The sequence below is a fragment of the Carlito syrichta genome, unplaced genomic scaffold (genome assembly GCF_000164805.1).
Source record: "Carlito syrichta isolate Samal-C Ts95f unplaced genomic scaffold, Tarsius_syrichta-2.0.1 Scaffold302584, whole genome shotgun sequence".
Classification (NCBI taxonomy): Eukaryota; Metazoa; Chordata; class Mammalia; order Primates; family Tarsiidae; genus Carlito; species Carlito syrichta.
Window position 1 is genome coordinate 161,577 of NW_007246680.1, and position 15,755 is coordinate 177,331.

At 38.3% G+C, this 15,755-nt stretch overlaps 1 protein-coding gene across 1 annotated transcript in view; it reads left to right on the forward strand.

Annotated features, from left to right (window-relative positions):
* The window catches only part of LOC103259283 (collagen alpha-4(IV) chain), a 141,276-nt gene that overhangs the window by 35,104 nt on the left and 90,417 nt on the right, over window positions 1-15,755 (forward strand). The window contains exons 7-9 of the mRNA XM_008056966.2: window positions 1,599-1,715; window positions 10,998-11,066; window positions 14,189-14,224. Of these exons, the coding sequence (XP_008055157.2) occupies window positions 1,599-1,715; window positions 10,998-11,066; window positions 14,189-14,224 (222 nt within the window). The remainder of the gene's footprint in view (window positions 1-1,598; window positions 1,716-10,997; window positions 11,067-14,188; window positions 14,225-15,755) is intronic.

Sequence of the window (15,755 nt, forward strand, 5' to 3'; positions counted from 1 at the left end):
GCTTCTCCTCTAATTTGGAAGAAAAGTCAAGGTCAAGGTCTTTACCATGCCCATAAAGCCTTCTTATCATCTGATATCTCCTTGACCTGGTACTTCTATATGTATGTGTGTGTGTGTGTGTGTGTGTGTGTGTGTGTGTGTGTGTGTGTGTGTAAGAGGTGGGACCCAAAAAACCCAGAATTTATTTATAACAAATTATGTATTAATTCTTACATATTTAAACTTCAATCACCTTCAAAGTACTCTCCCTTTGAGGCAATACACCTATTCAGATGCTTTTTCCACATCTTGAAACAGTTTTTGAACTCGTCAATTTTGATGCCTTTTAGTACTTCTGCTGTTTTTATTCACCTTTCCACATCAGCAAAATGTTTCCCTTTCAAGGTTTTTTTCATCTGGGGAAACAACCAAAAACTTCACACAGAGAGAGATTAGGTGAATAGGGAGGATGGGGCAAGGAGACCATACCATTTTTGGTTAAAAACTGCTGAACACTCAACGTGGTGTAGGCAGATGTATTGTCACGGTGAAAGAACCAGTCATTTATTTGCCTCAGTTTGGGATGTTTCTTCCACAAAACTTTTGGATAAAAGCTTTTGACAAAAACTTTGGTTGACTGATTGGAAGGAACACGTTTCAAGCGTACTACAAGAGACTCGCTCTCTACAAGATAATTCCATTTTTTGGGATTCTCTCTTTCTCTCTCTCTCTCTATATGTATATATGGAAGACTTTTATTTTTTATTTTCTTTTATTTTCTCATTTTAGTTTTGTATAATATCTCCTAAACCAAAACATTTTAAGAGCAAGGTTGTCAAACAGATTAGAGAAAAAATTTTGAAATATAAGCTAGATATATTTGTTATATCAAGTATAAATTTATACTTATAAGAAAGTTTTTATTGGCTGGTGAGCCCTAGCATTTGAAGTGTCTTAATACTCTCATTTCTTATTTTTATTTTTAAAAATTTTTTACTTTTATTTTTTGAGTCAGGGTCTCACTCTGTCACCCAGGTTGGAGTGCTGTGGCACAATCAGAGCCACCGCAGCCTCTACCTGCTGGGCTCAGTTGATCCTTCTGCCTCAGCCTTCCAAGTAGCTGGAACCACAGGCGTGCACCACCATGCCCAGTCAAGTTTTTGATTTATTGTAGAGATGAGGTCTCACCAAGTTGTCCAGGCTGGCCTTGAACCCCTGGACTCAGGCAATCCTCTTGTCTCCACCTCCCAAAGTGTTGGGATTACAGGCATGAGCCATTGTACCCGGCAATACTCTTATTTCTAATATGACAATCAAATGGAAAAATAAATGTTTTGGAGACTTTACAATTCATTGAAGTCCTTCTAAGGATTTCAATAAAGGTTTCCTTCCAAATCTTTCAGAATACTCCAAACTAAATTAATTTAAATTCAGATATATTAAGTACTTTGTATTTTTACTATGCTACATTGCACTTTTGGGTGAAGAAGAAAGTTGCAAAAGAATTAACAAGTAAACAAGTGAGTTACATTTGCCATAATCTGGTTATTCATATTGTATAACCTTTGTGTTATGAAATTTTTACCCAAATGCTTTACATATAATTTTGCTTTCCACAGGGGCACCCAGGGCCTCCAGGACCCAGAGGCAAACCTGGCGTGAATGGTTACAATGGCTCAAGAGGTGACCCAGGGTTTCCAGGAGGAAGAGGAGCTCCTGGCCCAGGAGGCCCCCCAGTAAGACATCCATAGCTCATCCCAACAGGAATCTTAGGGAAAAGCCCCCACAGTGGGAACAGGCTCGGCGTGTTCAAAAAACAGAGTCAATGCACGTGTGCTTAGAGCATTGTGAACAAATGAGGGTGATGGGGGAGGAAGACAGAGAGGTAGGCAGGCCTTGTTGTCAATGGAAAGAGACTGAGTTTTCTCTTCCATGTCAGGCAAAGGCACTGCATGGTTTTAATGAAGGAAGCAACATGATCTGACAGATGCTTCATTAAGATGTCTCTGGCTGCTGTATGGAGTATTGGCTAGTGAGAAAAAGGAGCAGAGAGGCCAATTAGCAAGACATGTTGCTTATAATTTAGAGTTCTCTACAGATAGAACACTAGATATTTTAAACAGAAAGAAATTTGATACAAGGAGTTTGGCACTTATTGTAATGGTTGGGAAGTAGAATTTAGGAACCACCACAAGACTACTGGTTTCAGGGATCACACTTAACTGAGATCCAGAGTCAGAAAGCCACTTGTGCCCTATAACCACTGCCTTTCAACCCACATCTAGATACTTGCAAACAAACACTCAAGTCTCTACTTTGTCCTTGACAGTAGCAACAGACCGGAAAGAGGAGCTCTTCCTCTCTTCTGGCTTCCATGTCTCCTGGGTGGAACCTCATTCACAGCCAGCTATGAAAGATTCTGGGAAAAGTAGTTTTTAATCTTTCTAGCCCCTGCATTGCAAGAAGATACCTTTAAAAAGATTTGGAATACATTTCCAGAAACAGTTGACAATATTCAGCACTTGGGGAAACTTACTGCTCTGGTTTTTTCTTTTGTGCTTTGATTTTTATTTAAATACAACTTGCATTAGAAGTATTCCCCTTATATTCCCTTTCTCTCCTTTTTTTCCCTTTTTTCTTACTTAAGGAAAGATCTGAAATAATTATTTTGAATTTTTGAATTTTTTTTAGCATTCCCTTTCCCTAATTAAGTAACACGTCACAAATTTCCTTCTAAAAGATTGTCTTAACATCATCACCATAGTCATCCTGGCATTCCCCTAGAGAAACTGGTCTGAACATAGAACTCAAAAAGAATTTTCCATATGCACATTTTTCCAAGTAAGAACAGCTACTCTCTTTTACTGTTAAATTTCTTAACTACTTTGCTTTCAAACAGCCATTTAAAGAGTCACGTGTAGTCTGGTGAATGCATTTTTCTTAAGATCTTTGAATCAGGCCAAAGCTCATTGTTACTGATTCATGGGCATTCAAGAGAGCAGGGGTTCTCAATTTTAGCTTCAACACAGCACATAGCACTTACCACAATGCTGAAGTCTATCATATGGTCTGTTTGCCAAGTAACTTACTTCCCCTTAACTCATTTTAGTATACAGGCAGTCTTTGCTTTGCACAGTTAATGTAAAAATGTAAGAATGCAAGAATGGCCACTCAGGGTAAAACCAAACAAAGCAATCTCATTGACTGAAGAGAAAAATTACTATTGTTCTTTGACCTTGGAAATGTTTTGTTATAACATTAAAAACTCTCTCACTGTCAGTTATATTGGGAAATTGGAAAAAACTAATATTTATTTAGTGCACTGTAATCTGAAACATTGAGAATTCAAGTTTCTTTAATGTAAAAATGTACCAAGACTGGTATTGACAGTGCTTGCCTTCTTTTCATCCTATAACTTATGATACTACATAAATGTTTTCTATGCCTTTGTGAAGTACTTTCTTTTTTTTTGGTCTCCCCGTCCCCAGACTGTTGTTTACTACCATTAACCCCAACCCCCTTCCCCTCCCCCCATAGCTTTCCCCACCACTGGCAGTCATTTTCTTATGGTAGTGCATTGGATGATCAAGGTCCACTATATGAGTGAGAACATGTGATACTCAGATCTTTGTTTCTGTGAGAGGTTACTCCGTATTATAGACTCTAGTTCCATCCAGATTGCTGCGAAATTCATAATTTTGTTCTTTTTTATGGCTGCATAGTATTCCATCGTGTATATGTACCACATTTTAAAAATCCAGTCCTCTTTTGATGGACAGCATGGTTGGTTCCAGGTTCTTGCTATTGTGAACAATGCTGCAATAAATATTCGTGTGCAGGTATCTTTTTGATAGAGTGATTTGAGTTCTTCAGGGTATATTCCCAGTAGGGGGATTGCAGGGTCATATGGGAGGTTGATTTTTAGAGCTTTTAGGAATCACCACATTGCTTTCCACAAAAGTTGCACTAGTTTATACTCCCACCAACAGTGTAGGAGTGTTCCCTTTTTGCCACACCCTCTCTAACAACTGTTATTTTTTGAGTTATTGATAATTGCCATCCTGACTGGAGTTAGGTGGTACCTCAGTGTGGTTTTGATTTGCACCTCCCTGATGATTAGTGAGGTTGAACATTTCTTCATGTGTTTGTTGGCTGCTCGGATGTCTTCCTTTGTGAAGTGTCTGTTCATTTTTTTTGCCCATTTTATAATGGGGTTGTTTGTTTTTTTCTTTTCAGCACATTTGAGTTCCTTGTAGATCCAAAATGTTAAGCCTTTGTCAGACCTGAAGTTGGCAAATACTTTTTCCCAGTCTGTAGGCTGTCTCCCTGCTCTCTTGATGGTTTCTTTGGCTTTGCAGAAGCTTGTCAGTTTAATGAGGTCCCACTTGTCTATTTTATCCCTTATGGCCTGTGGGTTTTGGGTTTTGTTCAGGAATTGGATGCCAGTTCCAATTTCCATGAGGGTATGTCCTTCATTTTCTAAGGTTCTTATGGTTTGAGGTTTTACATTTAGGTCTCTGATCCATTTAGAGTTAATTTTTGTTTATGGGGATAGATAGGGGTCCTGTTTCAATCTTCTGCATGTGGTCAGCCAGTTTTCCCAGCACCATTTACTGAATAGATTCTCCTCTCCCCATTGGTAGGTGGTGGAGGCTTTGTCGAAGATGAGTTGATTGAGAAATTGAGGTTTTGCTTCTGGAATCTCAATTCTATTCCATTGATCTATATGCCTGTTCCTATACCAATACCAAGCTGTTTTGATGATTGTAGCTTTATAATAAAGTTTGAAGTCTGGTAATGTGATACCACCTGCTTTGTTTTTTTTGCTGAGGATCGTTCTGGCTATTCTTGGTCGTTTCTGTGTCCATATGAATTCCTGTGTTGTTTTTTCTAGGTCTGAGAAGCTATGTTGCCGATAATTTGATAGGTATTGCATTGAATCTGTAGATTGCCTTCAGCAAGATGGACATCTTCACAATGTTGATTCTTCCAATCCATGAGCATGGGATATTTTTCCACTTGTTTGTGTCGTCTTTGATTTCTTTGAGCAGTGTTTTGTAGTTTTCATTGTAAAGGTCTTTCATGTCTCTGGTTAGGAAAATGCCAAGGTATTTCATTTTTTTTGTGGATATTGTGAATGGAATTGTGGTTTTTATTAGGGTTTCTGTTTGTTTATTATTGGTGTAAAGAAATGAGATTGTTTTTTGCACATTTATTTTATATCCTAAGACTTTGCCGAAGGCCTCCTCAGTAAGGAGGTTTTTGACAGATTCTCTTGGGTTTTCAAGGTACATGATCATGTCATCTGCAAAGAGAGATAATTTGACTTCCTCTTTTCCTATTTGGAGACCCCTGATTATCTTCTCTTCTCTAATTGCTCTAGCCAGGACTTCCAATACTATATTGAACAGGAGTGGTGAGAGTGGGCATCCTTGTCTTGTTCCAGTTTTCAGGGGAAATGTTTCCAATTTTTGTCCATTTAGGAGTATGCTGGCTATGGGTTTCTCATAGATGGCTTTTACTACTTTGAGGTATGTTCCCTGTATGCCTAGATGTTTGAGTGTTTTTATCAAGAAGGGGTGCTGCATTTTATCAAAAACTTTTTCTGCATCTAATGATATAATGATGTGGTTTTTGTTTTGACATCTGTTGATGTATTTAATTACATTTATTGTTTTATGAATGTTGAACCAGGCTTGCATCCCAGGGATGAAGCCTGCTTGGTCATGATGGATGATTTTTGAGATGTGTTGTTGAATCCAGTTTGCTAGGATCTTGTTGAGAATTTTAGCATTGATATTCATCAAAGATATTGGCCTGTAGTTCTCTTTCTTTGTTGGATCTTTACCTGGCTTGGGTATCAATGTGATGTTAGCTTCATAAAATGATTTGGGGAGGGTTCCATCTTTCTCAATTGCCTGAAATACCTTCAGTAGGATTGGAATCAGCTCCTCCTTAAATGTCTTGTAGAATTCTGCTGGAAAGCCATCTGGTCCAGGGCTTTTTTCTTATTACATAGTCAATTTCCTTGATTGTTATTGGTCTATTTAGGGTCTCTATTTCTTCTGGTTTCAACCTAGGCAGGTTGTGTAATGACAGAAAGTCCTCCATTTCCTTGAGGTTTTCAAGTGTGTTTCCATACAAGTGTACATAGTAGTCTCTAATGATCTTTTGTATTTCTTCAGGGTCAGATGTGACTTCATCTTTTTTGTTTCTGATTGTGCTTATTTGGGTTCTTTCTTTCTTTTTCTTGGTCAGTCTAGCTAGGGGACCATCGATCTTGTTTATCCTTTCGAAACCAACTTTCTGTTTCATTGATTTTGTGTATTATCTTTTTGTCTTCTATGTCCTGTATTTGGGCTTTTATTTTGGTGATCTGGATTCTTCTGCTGAAATTAGTGTTTTTGTAGTCTTGCTTTTTCTGCTTCCTTAGGTGGTTTGTTAGGCTGTTAATTTGTGTTGCTTCCATTTTCTTCATGTGTGTTTGTAGGGATATAAATTCCCCTCTTACTACAGCTTTTAAGGCGTCCCAGAGATTTTGGTAAGATGTTTCTTCATTTTCATTTGTTTCCAGGTATCTTTTGATCTCTGTTTTGATTTCTTCATTGACGTAGGAGTTGTTTAGCATCATGCTGGTTAGTGTCCATGTCTTTGTGGGTTTTGGGGGAGACCTTGGTGGTGTTAATGTTTATTTTTATTCCACTGTGGTCCGAGAAGGTGCATGGTAGAATTTCGGTCCTTTTAAATTTGCTTATGCTTGATTTATGGCCAATTATGTGGTCGATCTTAGAATACGTTCCATGCGGTGATGAGTAGAATGTGTATTCTGTGGTCTTAGGATGGAGTGTTCTGTAGGTATCAATTAAGTCCATTTGGTCAAAAGTCACATTGAGGTTCTGGATCTCATTGCTGATTTTTTGTCCTGATGATCTGTCTAGGGTTGTGAGTTGGGCATTAAAGTCCCCAGTTATGATGGTGTTAGAGGCAATATCTTTCTTTAGTTTTCCTAGGAGTTACTTTATAAAAGTTGGTGCACCTATGTTAGGTGCATATATGTTTAGGATAAATATTTCTTGTTGATGGAGTGAACCTTTTATCATTATGTAGTGGTCCTCTGTCTCTTTTTTAATCTTTGATAGCTTAAATGGTATTTTGTCTGAAATTAGGATTGCGACTCCTCCTTTCTTTTGTGTTCCATTCGCCTGAAAATTTGTTTCCCATCCTATTACTTTGAGTCTGTGCTTGTCCTTTCTAGTGAGATGGGTCTCTTGAAGGCAGTATATTGTTGCCTGGTGATATTTTATCCATTTTGCCATTCTATGTCTTTTCAGTGGTGCGTTTAGTCCAATCACGTTCAGGCTAATTATTGAAATGTGAGAGTTTGTCCCTATCATAGAGTTCTTATAGAGTTGTCCTTCCACTTGGTTTATTGTCTTTCTTTTGTTTTGGGGGTTGGTTCCTATGTATTTTATTCTTTTTCCCGTACTCTTGTGAAGAACGTTGTTCTTTTTTTCCCCTTTTCTTCTGTGTTTAGTACTTTCTTAAGTGTTGCATGTAGAGGTGATTTGGTGGCAGCGTAAGTTCTTAGGGATTGGATATCTGGGAAAGATTTTAATTCTCCCTCACTGATGAAGCTTAGCTTGACCAGGTAGGTTATTCTTGGTTGAAATTGTTTATCTTTTAGGACTTTGAAGATAGGGCTCCAAGCTCTCCTAGCCTGCAGGATTTCTGTAGATAAATCTGCTGCTATTCTTTTTTTTTTTTTTTTTGAGCTGGAGTCTCACTCTGTTGCCCAGACTGGAGTACAGTGGCTGCTCCCGGCCACTGCAGCCTCGACCTGCTGGGCTCCGGCGATCCTTCCGCCTCAGCCTTCCAAGTCGCTGGAACTACAGGCGTGCGCCCAGCTGATTTTTTTTTTTAATTTATTGTAGAGGTGAGGTCTCACTGCCCAGGCGGGTCTCAAACCCGCAGGCCCAGGCAATCCACTCACCTCAGCCTCCCAAAGGCGCGGGATTACAGGCTGAGCCACCAAGCCCGGCTTGCTGCTATTCTAATTGGTTTTCCATGGTAGGTGATCTGGCCTTTTTCTCTTGCTGCCTTTACGATTTTTTCTTTTATGCCTACTTTGTTTAGGCGAATTATTATGTGTCTAGGAGTTGGTCTTCTCATTTGTTGTCTTGCAGGGGTTCTCTGAATCTCTTGTGTTTGAATTTTTGCATCAGTGATTAGATAAGGGAAGTTTTCTTGAATGATCTCATGGAAAGTTTGTTCCAGTGTGGTCTCTGTCTCTCTTTCTGCCTCAGGAAGGCCAATTACTCTTAGGTTCGGTCTCTTGAAGTAATCGCTCATCTCTTGAAGGTTTTTTTCTGTCTTTTTGAGCTTGTTTTCTGTGGTTTTGAGAATTTGGGTTAGTTCTATATTTTGGTCCTCAAGCTCTGAGATTCTTTCTTCTGCTTGGATAATTTTGCTTTCCATGCTTATCAGTTTGTTATTTATTTCATTCACAGTATTCTTTATCACTGTTATCTCAGATATCAGCTCCTTTCTAGTTTCTTCTTGAGTCTCCTCAATTCTTTTTAATCTCTCCATTAATGTCTTGATATCTAGGTTTGTAGTTTGAGACCAGTCATTCTGGGAGCTCTTCATTGTTTGCATTCTGAAGTCAGTTTCTCAGTGTCTGCCACCCCAGGAGTCTGGGAGAGACCCATATTCTTCTTTTGGTTTTTCTTCATTTGTGTAGATTTTTCTCTCGTCCAGTCAGAATGATAAAACCAAAGGTCAAAATAAGAGATCAGAGTAGTTCTGTAATCTTTCCTTGAGCCCTTATCTCCAGCCTCTCCCCTCTGTTTTTGTTGCAGGCAGTTAGCCTGCTGCCTGGGAGGTCTGTAATTCTTAGTTTGTGAAGTACTTTCTAAGTAAGTACTAAGACATACATACTCCTAAGTTAGACTCCATTTTCAGTGTTATAAAATATGTCTAAGGATCCTTTTAATGTGAAGGTTTTTTGCCCGTGTCACTTCCTCCAGGACATTGTCATCCTTTTTATCACATCCACTTTCCTGTTTTATGTTGATAAGTTCCTCTTTATTGAGTTCCTCTGGCTGCATCTATGGTCTCTCAAATGACAGCAGTGTCAATATTCCTATGGTCTGCTGTTTCTTCTGTAACTATATTTACATTCTATTTGAATTTCACTTTCAGTATTATCATCTTTCATTTTTGCTTCATTTTTGTCTTTGTTGGCCTATTTCTTCTTTCAACTATCTGTTTTTGTAAAATGTCATTTGGGTTTATCCCTGGGAGATAAGGAGGCAACACTATTACAAACTTTGCACGTGTGCATGTGCTCTCTCTCTCTCTCTCTCTCTCTGTGTGTGAATGTACTGAGTAATAAATGTGCAATGACTGGCCTGGTGTAGTGGCTCAAGCCTGTAATCTCAGCATTTTGGGAGGCCGAGGTGAGAGGATTGCCTGAGCCCGCAGGTTTGAGACCAGCCTGGGCAACATGGTGAGACCTTGTCTCTACAATAAAATAAAAAAATTAGCTGGGCGTGGTAGCTCACACCTGCAGTTCTGGTTACTTGAAAGGCTGTGGTGGAAGGATCGCCGGAGCCCAGCTGGTCAATGCGGGGTGGCCATGAGCATGCCACTATACTCTAGCCTGGGTGATGGAGTGAGAGTCCAACTCAAAAACAAACAAACAAACAAACAAACAAATAAAATAAAATGTGCAATGACCAATCACAGACTTTGACAGAAGTTGATGTGGTCAGTCAGTGATCATGGTTTGCATCTGTTCTTTATGTAGTGATTTGTGGACTGAAGAGCTGGCAGTGAAATTAGTAGTTTATGCAATTTCTTAGTTAATATACAATGATAACTGAAATGTGAACCATGTTGTTGGAGGGCTGGTGCTGTTTAACTTCACTGTGGAACTAAAATTTGTGCAGTTGGTACTGTGAAAAGCCAGGACTGCCTGTATAAGCAAATCTAATTTCTCTAGTAAATTGTTGATATAATTTACCATAAAACGTGTAAATATTTCCCATTGGAAACAAAGTTAGGCACTTTTGTAAGAGAGATTAACTTTGACATTTGTATGTCTTTCATAAGTGCTTGATATATGAGGCTGGTAGGATTTTTATGTGGTCACCAAATTAAGATACTAAGATGTTAAGTAGGAAAATCTTGGGGGATAAGGAATACAATGAGTTATTTTATTTGCCTTTTAAAAATATCTTAAGAAGATTGGTAGCTATACCCAAAAACCATCCAAAAGGAGCAAGTTATGTTTTTAAAAAAATTAGTCTTGCTGGGCTCGGTAGCTCAGCCTGTAATCCCGTGCCTTAGGAGGCTGAGGTGAGTGGATTGCCTGAGCCTGTGGGTTCGAGACCTGCCTGGGCAACTTGGTGAGCCCTCAGCTCTACAATAAATAAAAAATTAGCTGGGTGTGGTAGCACACACCTGTAATTCCAGCTACTTGGAAGGCTGAGGTGGAAGGATCGCTAGAGCCCAGCAGGTTGAGGCTGCGGTGGCCGGGAGCAACAGAGTGAGACTCCAACTCAGAAATAACCACAACAAAAGCAAAAATTAGTCTTGCAAAGGATACATAGGCTCTGTTTTGAATGCAAGAACTGAAATGCATTTAAAAACCCAATGTTTATTGACTATTTATTTCTAGGTCATAAATTAATAATTGCAAAATTGTTTAGTTGTAAGATTAATCCATGTGCTTTATAGTATAAAGAAAATGTATTTTCTTGGTGAATAATTAGTAAATAGCTATATATCAGTAGATACTTTGTCTTGGAAGATTCCTTAACAGACCTTAACTGACTGTTGGATAAATACATATAAGACCCTTAGGATGATAATAATAATGAATAATGAAAAGAAATCTCTGCTAGGTAAACATGACTATATTGGTAATTTTACTGATGAGTAATATTTCATTTGGAAAAGAAAATACTGAAATGGTAATGTGCTATTTTCTTCTTAAGTCAATATTTTATTTTCAGGGCTATCCTGGGGAAAAAGGAGAAAAAGGAAATTCAGTGTTCATTTTAGGTGCCATTAAAGGTATTCAGGTAAGTATTATGATCATAATGGGTTAAAAAAATTTTTTCCAATAGATAAACCCATGCAGAAAACATACAGGAAAGGGTTCCCTTTAAAATACCCTTAAATACACTGATTTTTATGATTACCCTGGCCCACTGGAATGGTACCATGCTTCTTAATGAAGTCATTAGCTTTAGATGCTTTGGTTATAAAATTCTGGTACCTCCAAAATCTTCAAAATTGCAAGGGATACATTTATGTCGAGGTTTCTGAAATTTAGCATTATTGACATTTTGGGCCAGATGATTCTTTGTTGTGAGGGCTGATCTGTACATTCTAAGATATTATAGCATCCCTGGCATATGGCTTCCACCCCTTAGATACTAGTAGCAGAATTTCTCAATCACCACCTAAAACAATATCTCCAGATGTTACCCAATGGCCCTTGGTGGGGAACCACCCCCTGTTAAAGACCATTGATTTATTTGTAAATAAAATATTGTAATATTAGTATTTGCCATGCAGTATAATAAAAGATCACCATGACTGAACTTGCAAATTATGAAAACCTTATAGCACTATGCTTGATAAATGTAATCCTTTTATGTTTTTAGCAGGTAGTGATGTACACATGCTCAGAAATAAACTCCTGATTTACCACCTCATCTCTCTAATTTGGGAAGCTATTGATAAGTAGTGGGAGACCAGTGGAAATGATGAACCAACAGGGGAAATACAGTCTATTTTTAAGAAGTGTGGCCATTTCTCTTAAGGAAGAATATTCTTCAACAATTAGATAAAACTAGTTCTAGATTGTTTCTCTTAGACCTTAAGTTCTGTGCCACCCAGAGTGGACACACCTGAATGGTAATCCCTTTAGTGAGCTTAGAGTATTGGTTTAGCTTACAGTATTTTTTTTATAGCCTCTTTGCCTATTTATATTTGCTAAACAGCAAGAACTATGGTTTTACCTATAGCTTAAATGATATATTCATAAGCTAAACATCAACAGCAGGGTCATTCTAGGAACCATTAAGGAATATTGGAAGGAGTGAATTGATGTTTACTTCTCACTGTGATTTTAAACAACCTTCTCAGCCCTTCTAAGTCTCATTTTCCTTATTTGTAAAGGAAAATTAAAATAATGGCTACTCTTCCTTCTTCTCAGGGTTGTTAAGATTATCTGTTATAATAATTTATATTGCAGCACATTGTAAACTGAAACATAGCATATCATATTAGTTATGGTGAGTATTTTTGTAGTTGTAGCAACAGAGAACAAATGAGATAGAGGGAGAGATGAATAAAGGCAGTTCCTCATCTTAAGGAGAAACAGAGGATCCCTAACAAGAGTGGTCTGTAGATCAACAACCCTTGAGAAACAATGCTCTTAGGAGTTTATATCCACTTTGGCTGCATTCAGATGACTATTATAAAAAACAAACAACGTTAACAATTGTGGAGTGGGAACCCTTGTGCATACTCAGGAGAATGTAAAACACAGTGCAGCCACTGTGAAAAATAATATGGTAATTCCTCAAAAAATTTAACATAGAATTACCACATAATCTGACAATTCCACTTCTTGATATATACCCCAAAGAATAAAAAGAAAGAACTGAAGCAGATATTGATACACCCATGTTCATAGCAGCTTTATTCACAGTAGCCAAAAAGTGAAAGTAACTCAAGTGTTCCCTGATAGATGAATGGATAAACAAAATGTGGTCTATCCATACGGTAGAATATTATTCAATCTTGAAAAAGAAGGAAATTCTGACACATGGATGAATCTTGAAGATAGGATAAGTGAAATAAAGTAATCACAAAAGGACAAATATTGTATTATTCCACTTATATGAGTTCCCCCCAAAATATTTAAATTCATAAAGACAAAGAATGGTGATTGCCAGGGGCTGAGAGAAAGGAGGATGGGGAGTTTGTGTTAATGAAGAGAGAGTCTTTGTTGGAGAAGACGAAAAAGTTCAGAAGATGGATGGTGGTCATGATCAACAATGTGAATGTACTTATTGCCGCACTTAAAAATTGTTAAAATGCTAAACTTTAAATTACATATAATACACTTTTTTTTTAAAGATCCTCTGTTCAAGAGACTATGCATCCTTTGATCCTTTTTTTTTCATCAATATTTTTTATTTTGATATTGTGAGGTACAGTTAAGGGTTAGGTATACAAATATGCTTCATTCAGGCACCCTTGTTGATAAGGGGTGTATCCGCGTCCCCAGACAGATATTGACTACCATTACTCCCACCTCCCTTCCCCTACCCCCCATAGTTTCCCACCACTGTCAGTCCTTTTTTTATAGTATTTCGATGGATGTTCAAGGTCCGCTATATGAGTGAGAACATGTGATACTCAGATCTTTGTTTCTGTGAGAGGTCACTCAGTGTTATTGACTCTAGTTCCATCCAGGTTGCTGTGAAGTTCATGATTTTGCTCTTTTTTCTGGCTGCGTAGTATTCCATCGTGTATATGTACCACATTTTTAAAATCTAGTCCTCTTTTGATGGACAGTATGGTTGATTCCAGGTTCTTGCTATTGTGAACAATGCTGCAATAAACATACGTGTGCAGGTATCTTTTTGATCAAGTGATTTGAGTTCTTCAGGGTATATTCCCAGTAGGGGGATTGAGGGGTCACATCCTTTAAAGTAGGCTGAGTATCAGCATAAAGTCACATGGCAGTGGGTGTGGATGGAGGCTGGTGTGAGGGAGTTTCTACCTGAATTCCTTTTGTGTCCACTCTAAGGTGGTCAAGAGGGGCAAGGTGTTTATAAAACCAGGCCAGGTGTGGCAACTAGAGATGGGTAAACTGTGAGGAAATGGGACCATTGGATTGAGAATGTAGAATAATTTAAGCTGAAAGATAAAATCTAGTCTCTTTTCCTTGTTGTCATGACTCAGTAATCTTTGCTGAGTAGGAGAAGAAGTCAGAGCTCAAGAATGCAGAAAGAAAATCACTTCCATATATGTACTCCTTCTTCAATTGTCTTCTCAAAACTGAAAAAATTGAACAAACTGCACAGTAGACCAGCCCCAATAATTCCTGGATTTCTGTTTTTACAAAACTGTGTTTTAGAAAAATTGTGTTCTCTTCTAAAGCTTTGCATCATTATTATTTCAGGGAGACAGAGGAGACCCAGGATTGCCTGGCTTACCGGTAAGTCTCCTGAGCAGGCTACGTGCTCCTATTTCCTCCTTGAACAGCCTATGATCCACAGCAGATTTTAATCCCAGCAGGACCAGCTATGTAATTTGTGGCGGCTCACCCAGTGCAAAATGAAAATGTAGATTCCCTGTTCAAAACTTATTAAGAATTTCAAGGTGGTGACAGCAGAGAACTGACTCAAACACAGGTCCCTGTGTGACCGCACAAGTCTTAATGCCGCCAATGAAGCCGGCCTTAAATCTCAGCAAGTTTCCTACTTCCCTCACCTGTCTTCTAATGATCTTTTGGCATTCCTCAGGTATATGCAGCCACTCAATATTTAGGAAAGTAAGTCCTCTTAGCAACTACATATATGAGGGGGACCCCCAAAAAACTGCAATTATTTTTTGAAGGGTGGGACCCTTGTAGTACAGGCTTCCCCCACTAGGTAAGTGCTCTTGGAACCCATTGACGACATTAGTGTGCCAGCTAGCATTGTTGGGAGAGGCTGCATTCGCTTCAGTGAATTTTTCTTTTGAGATTATTTCAACGTGTTTGCCCATTTCATGACGGATTTACAAGCGCACCTGCCCACACCATGCTGAGTGCTCAGAAGTTTTTGACCCTAAACGACATGATCCCTATGCTCCACCCTCCCTGTCCACTTGATCTTGCCCCAGGTGACTCTTTTTGTTTCCTTGGATGAAAAAAGTCCTCAAAGGGAAACGTCTTGGCGATGGGGAAGAGATGAAACAAGCAGAACAAAACAAAACAAAAAGACAGCAGAAGCACTAAAAGGCATAAAAATTGACGAGTTCAAAAACTGTTTTGAGCAGTGGAAAAAGCATCTTGATAGGTGTATTGCCTCAGATGGAGAATAACTTTGAAAGTGACTGAAGTTTAAACATATAAGAATGAATACACAATTTTTAATAAATAAATTTCGGTTTTGGGGGGCTCCCTCATATGACATATGCTAATGGAATGATTTTTGCATTGCCTCTTTGTACCATTTTGCCTACTGAATCAGTATTTATGTACTTTTTTCTGCCTTTATGTCCCTGAAATGTGTAATTCAATAATTATTTGGGGCTTTCTAATTTATCAAGATTTATAATGAAAACAATTTTGCCTCCCAATGGTTAACCTATATACATTTGCTTTGTAACTTCTGGCTGGTAGCAGAAGTACTTTCCCAGGCTGGTTTCCTTACTACAACTGAAACTCAGTTCTATATAATAAATGTGATACTTCGATGCTGCTGTTACAATAGATACCAGCTCATCCTCCTAAAGACCAATTTCATTACTCACTCACAAATCATTTGAGGTGCACAGAGTCAGCGGGTGCCAGGGGGTACATCTCTACACTGTCAGGACTGCCTGACTGTAACTTTTTCTTGCCGATTGGTGTGTAATTTTGCCACAACTAAAACTGTTTATGGCTGGCTTGTCTGTATCACAAATTAGGAACAATATTTCTATTCACATTTCTCTTGTAATCTATGTTTTAAAAACACATGAATAGTTTAGTGTCAGTTAAT